General features: G+C 63.1%; 1 protein-coding gene across 1 annotated transcript in view; it reads right to left on the reverse strand.

The window, feature by feature from the left end:
• The window catches only part of ADCY5 (adenylate cyclase 5), a 152,835-nt gene extending 148,287 nt beyond the window's left edge, over positions 1 to 4,548 (reverse strand). Inside the window, exon 1 of the mRNA XM_032406702.1 lies at positions 2,780 to 4,548. Coding sequence (XP_032262593.1) covers positions 2,780 to 3,925 — 1,146 coding nt within the window. The 5' untranslated portion in view covers positions 3,926 to 4,548. The remainder of the gene's footprint in view (positions 1 to 2,779) is intronic.
• Between the last annotated feature and the right edge of the window lie 1,452 nt (positions 4,549 to 6,000).

The raw sequence follows: 6,000 nt of genomic DNA on the forward strand, positions 1-6,000 counted from the left end.
TTAGAAACCATGCACTGACCCGACCCCCCCCCCCCCCCCCCCCCCCCCCCCCCCCCCCGCCCTTCATCAAAGAACGCACCAGACCATAGAGTTGGCGGGGGGCGTTGGGGGGGGTTGTACCTTTTTTTTTTTTTTTTTTTTTTTTTTTTTTTTTTCCCCCCTATAAGTTCCCTACCATCCATCAGGGTTTGGTCAAGAAACATAAATTTTCTATCAGGCATAATCAAATACAGACCCCCCAAAATACAGTTTTCTCTGAAGCCAAATAGAATGTTCACATTCCCTTGTCCTGGACCATCGCTAACAAGCTCTGCTGTCCTCAACGGAGCAGAACGGGAGAAGTAAGTGTAAATCCACCCAAAAGCCTACAGCCAAGTCTAAAGACTGCAATGGGTAAAAGCAGCATGGGGTGGGAGGTGGTGAAGGTGGGGGAGGGAAGGGGATTTGCCAGAGAAAGAAGGGGAGTCAGTCAGACAGTCACTCTGCTGTGGCCAGGGCACTGTCATGCTAAGGTGGGGTTGGAGCACCCCAGGACCAGAACTCCTTTCTTGGGATCTGACTCCAGTCTCTTGAAACCATACATCTAGGGGTGCCTGGGTGGCTCAGATGGTTAAGCGTCTGCCTTCGGCTCAGGTCATGATCCCAGAGTCCTGGGATCGAGTCCCGCATCGGGCTCCCTGCTCAGCGGGGAGCCTGCCTCTCTCTCTCTCTTTCTCTCTCTGTCTCTTATGAATAAATAAATAAATAAATCTTAAAAAAAAAAAAAAAAGAAACCATACATCTAGGATGGCCTGGGCTGTTTCAGAAAAAATACCCTGAATGATCCTGGAAATCTCTGCTTCTCCATGTGGACGACAAGCCCTTCCCTCTGCAGAAAAGCTACACCCATCCAGGCAACCTGCCTTCCACCCAAGCCAGAAACAACGCCCAAAGATACGACATCCGTATGATAGCCTGGGTCCTCAGGTCAGAAAGAGTCGGAGCCTTTATAAGCACTAACAATAGCAGCTAACTTTTTCTTATACCACCACCTCTCCATAGGTTCCTCTCTCAAGTTCAAAGCTGATCTCTAAAGATTTTTGTTTTCCGTCTGATCCCAGATCAGAAAAACTTTAACTAGGCTTCAACAGCCCCACCTACTCCACTCACTGGAACACAACCAAATTGGCAAGCAGTTATTAAATCCCTACTAAGTACCCTAAAATGTGCTAGACAAGGAAGAGAGGGTGGAGAAGAAAAAACATACACGTCAGGAATCCTGCATCCAAGGAGCTTACATTGGATGGGGAGCAAAACCAATGGGCACTGGAAAATAAGTAAGTGCTCCACTCTGTGGCTCTGACTCTCTTGTTAACCGTGCAGAAGAGGGAGAGGCCAGTGTGGCTGGAATGGAAGGAGGGGCTCCTGGTAGGAGGTGAGTCTTGGCACAGAGGGTGAAGCTTGGCACAGAGATTGGAACTGGAAGGAGCATACACAATTCTCTCATTCTCGAGAAAAGAACCCGGGGCCCAGAGAGGCTGCAGATCCTCTTCCTCCCAGTCACAGAATACTTTGGAGTGGCAGCTAGAGCCCAGCTCCCTGAAGCCCATACTGGTGCTATTCCCTGTGGCGAGAAGGGTACCACACCCAGGAAGCTGGGGGCACAGGAAAACCCCTCAAGGAAGATGCAGTACCCAAGAGGATCAAAGTCTGAGCAAAGGCAGAGGGAGGAGAAAGGCAATGCCAATGGAATCTGGTTAGAGGTTCTATCAGAGGACGCAGACACCCGGAAAGAGGTGTGGGGTGCAGTGGGGTCCATAGTCGAGAAACTAGCCTGCATCGAGGGCTCACTTGACTCTCACAGCTGAGCGGCACGAAAACAAGTAGGCTCAGCAGGGGTCAACGGATGAGGCCCATGGAGCTCCAGACAAGGCCCCTGCTAAAGGAAGCAGGTGTGCATGTCGGAGGGGCTGGTCTCACCTGAGATCAGGAGAGCAAGCACACCTCTCTCCCAGAAGCCTTCAGCAGCGTCACCAGTTAACCAGGCAGAGGTTTTAATTCCTCCAGAGCCCACCGTTGTGAGCGCATGGAACCAGTCTCAGCAGGAATAAAAAGCCCCCACCACAAGCAATAGCCAGGAACACCCAAGGAAAGGGGTCACGCCACCCAACACTAGCTTTCTGCTCAGGCCAGGAGGGGGACTACCACCACACACATGGCAGAGGCTCCTTCCCATCTTTGCTGAAGGCAGCTTTTTGGCTTAGGGCACTTTTGTAAACAAAACAAACTTGTCAGTCCTCCCTCAAGTTCAGGGATATCTCCAGCTCCCAAAATCCCAGCCTCAGACAACTGGCAGGGTTATCACTTCTCCTCCTTGAGACTGGGCAAGGGGTGCCCAGGGGCTCCCCTCCCCAACCCTCTATCCAGGAATCCTTAACAAACGAGGAGGGAGAGGCTGCTACAGGGTCCAGCCACTTTTGTGAGGGGCCTTTTACATACAGGGGCAGGGGAGGGAAGGGGGACCTCTCCATAGAATTTTCTGCTCCAACTCTCCTTCCTCACTCATATCCCCACATTAGTGGCTGCCTGTCTTCTCCGGCGCAAGGGCATCTTTCTGTAAATGAACATGCTGGGGCTCAGAGGGGGTTAAGAGGCTCTGAAGACACCACTAACTGGCCCAGCCAAGTCTTTCTGGCTCTTTCACCACTTTAGAAAGGGTGATGGGTTGCTTCTCTTTGGAGTCGGGCCGAGGCCTGCCCACCCCACAATCTACAGTCCCTACGTCCAGGTGCGCTCCTACCTGCTTGAGCAGGAACTGGTCCTGGGCGTTGGTGCGCAGGGCGATGGCCAGGTGGAGGGCCGACAGGAGCACTCCGCTGAGTACCGCGGCCCGCATGCGCACAGGCAGCAACGTGTAGATGGTGTAGATGAAGAACACGGTCCACCAGATGCCCTCGGAGGCGCTGCGCGGCTGGGGCAGCAGCAGGCCCACCACCTGGACGGCCAGCACCACGGCGATGAGCGCGTAGCAGGCCAGGCCCATGTGGTCCTGGTGGAAGGCGGCGCGGTTGCAGAGCACAGCCATGACGAGGATGACACCTATCGCAGCCGCCAGCACTGCCAGGTAGGGCAGCTGGAGCGGGGGCCGCGCCGCGTGGAAGGCCAGCATGACGAGGCACACGAGCACCAGCACGGCCATGAGCATGGTGAGGCTGCTCTGGTTCAGACGGAAGAAGTAGCGCTGGTACAGACGCTCCAGCTTGTCCGACGGGAACTTCTTGGAGCGGAATATCTGCAGCAGCGCCAGGCAGCAGGCACCCAGCGACAGCACTGCGCCGGGCCCCGCGGCTGACTCTGCCGAGCTGCCGCCATCCCCCGACCCTTCGTCGCCCTCGACGGCGCCGGCCTCCAGCTCGTCCACCGCGCGGCCCTTGCCCCGCCGCTCCTCCAGGCCCAGCTCCACCGAGCGAGGGCGCACCTCCGTCCCGCCCGCCGCGGCGGCCGCCGCCGCCGAGCCGCCACCGCCGCCCGCAGGGGGCGCCCGGGTGCTGCCCCCGCCGGCCGCGCCCCGCCGCTGCCGGCGGCTGCCGCGACCGCAGTCGTCGCCGCCGCGCTCCTGCCAAGCCGACTTGGAGCGGAAGCTGAAGCCGAAGCCCCCGGCCAGGGGGTCGTCGCCACTCAGCGGAGGATCGTCGTCGTCGTCGCTGCGCCAGCGGTTAGCCAGGCGCTGCTGCTGCTGCTGCTGCTGCTGCTGCTGCGGGGTCACCGCCCCCCCGGGTTTCTTGGTGCAGCCGCGGGTCGAACCCCCAGGGGCGTGGGGGTAGCCATTGGCGCGGGAATCCGCTTCCCCCCACGCCGAGCGGTGTTCCGGGCCTCCCCGGGACGCCGGCGCCGCCGCTGTCTGCGCCGCGTAGCCCGGGGGGCTCACGCTTTTGGAGCCGGACATCCCCCCCTCGGCCTCGTCGTCTTCTTCCTCCTCCCCCGGGGGACGGGCCGGGGGTCTCCAAGGGGACGGCGGACGGCCGAGCAGGGGGACCAGGCTGGGGTCACACGTCGGGGGCGGCCCGGGGCCCTGCGCAGCAGCGGGGCATCTTGGCACCCCCGTCCTGAGCGGAGAAGCAGGGCAGCAGGAGGGCAAGCGGGGAGACAGGCACAGCCCCGAGGTGAGAAGTGGCTGAGAATCCGCGTCTGGAGTCCCAGGTCCGAGATGGAGTTGGCTCCGAGCTGGAGCGGCGGGGACTGCTCGAGCCGCTGCGCCGCGCGCAGAGGGACGTCCGGACTCCTGGTTCGCGTCGAGCTCGACGAGGACCGGAGTTGCGGACGAGGCGGGACGGAGAGGTGTCCTTGCGGGCGGCGCCTCCCCGGGGCTGGCAATGCCGGGGCGCTGCGCTCGCAAATTCTGCCTAAGCGGGACCCAGCGGCACACGCGGCGAGCCGGCTGCTAGGGCGGCGAGGCAGGGGTCCCGGCGTGGAGACCGAGCGGGTACCCTTTCCTCGCGGCGGACTAGGAGCGACTGGGAGGTGCGGGCGCCAGGCAGCATTATTTTCTTACGAGGGGTGGGGAGGTGGGATGGGGGGTGGAGAGGACGGGGGAGGGGGCGGCGGGCGGAGCAACAGCTCCGGGGCCCTGGGGGGTGGGTCCTGGAGCCCAGGGGGGCCGTCGCCCGCATCCCTCACCTCCCGCAGCGAGAGTGGGAGCGAGGCCCCCGCGAAAGCCGAGCCGAGCTTTCAGCGCGTCCGCGCAGGGGGCGGGGGCGAAGACCGGCTCCTGCGGCGCGGCCCTTCCCCTCTCGCCTCCCCCTTCCCCCCAAACCGACCGGGGCTGGCCCAGACCCGCTGGCCCAGGAGGGCTGCCGCGCCGACTCCGTAAGCCCCAGGCTCCTCGCCGCCGGCTGCGGGCCCACCGCGGCCGGGCGCAGAAGGACTAGGCGGAGGGCGGTATCCGGCGCAGCGCCGCCGCCGTTGTGCCCCAAAGCAGACGGGCTTCTCCCGGGGAGTGCGGCATCCAGAGATCGAGGGCCAGGGCTCAGATGCAGCCGGCCGAGAGGGGTCCGCCCAAGAGCTGCTGCGGCCCGGGGGCGCTCCGGGGAGGCCCGCGGGAGCCGGGCTCAGGGCGCGCCATGCACGCCTCGGGCCCTGCGCCGCTCCGGCCGCTCGCGCCTCTCCTCCCTTCTCGCCCGCTTGCCGCCGCCGCCGCCGCCGGAGAGCCCTCCGCATCCCCTCCTCCCGCCGCCTCCCCGCCCCCCGCGCCGCTCCGGCCTCGGCTCAGAGCGGCGCGCGGCCGCCTCCGCCCCCGGCCGGGCCGCGGCCCCCGCCTCTGCGCCCCGCCGGCATCCTCAGGCCAGGCCCCGTGAGGCGCCCGGGGCCGCGGGGTCCCCGGTTCCCCTTCCTCACCTAAATTTCTCGCCGCGCCCCCTCCCTCCCAGGCGCCTGGAGCCTCGTCCAGCCGGCGGTCCCTTCGCTGGACCTGGGTGGCGTGCACTCCTCCCCCGCCCCCTGCTTGGGTTCTTGCGCCCCTAGTCCAAGCTCCCCTCTCTTGTATCCCCCTTTAATCCCCCTCCCCCATTCAACCCAACTTCAGCCCCCGCGCTGCGCCCCCCTTTCCTGGCCCGGCTCGATTGGCCGCTTCCTGAGCTGTCAGACTTGAGTCCCGCGCTCTTATTGGGCGATTCTCTGGCCGGGCGGCCGTGCCAAAGGAGGGCGCACCGGGCTGGGGGCGCCGGGGCAGCGGCTGCCGCAGGGAGCGGGAGACCAGAGTCCCCGGAGGGGCCCGAGAGCCAGACCCGGAAATGGACGGGGGAGATGGAGAAATTGAGGATCTCTGAGACGCAGGAAGGCAGTGACGGAAAAGATGGAGATGCAGTGGGTGAGGCTGATGCAGCCAGGGCGGGGCGGGCAGGAACGCTTTGGTGGGTAGTTAACCGAGAGGGAGCCCTGCAGACAGCTCTAGGAACACCTGGCGTTTGTGAAGAGCTTTTGCCTGGTCACACTTTTTCTTCCTTCCTTCGTTCCTTCCTTCCT

The sequence above is a fragment of the Phoca vitulina genome, unplaced genomic scaffold (genome assembly GCF_004348235.1).
Source record: "Phoca vitulina isolate PV1807 unplaced genomic scaffold, GSC_HSeal_1.0 scaffold8, whole genome shotgun sequence".
NCBI lineage: Eukaryota > Metazoa > Chordata > Mammalia > Carnivora > Phocidae > Phoca > Phoca vitulina.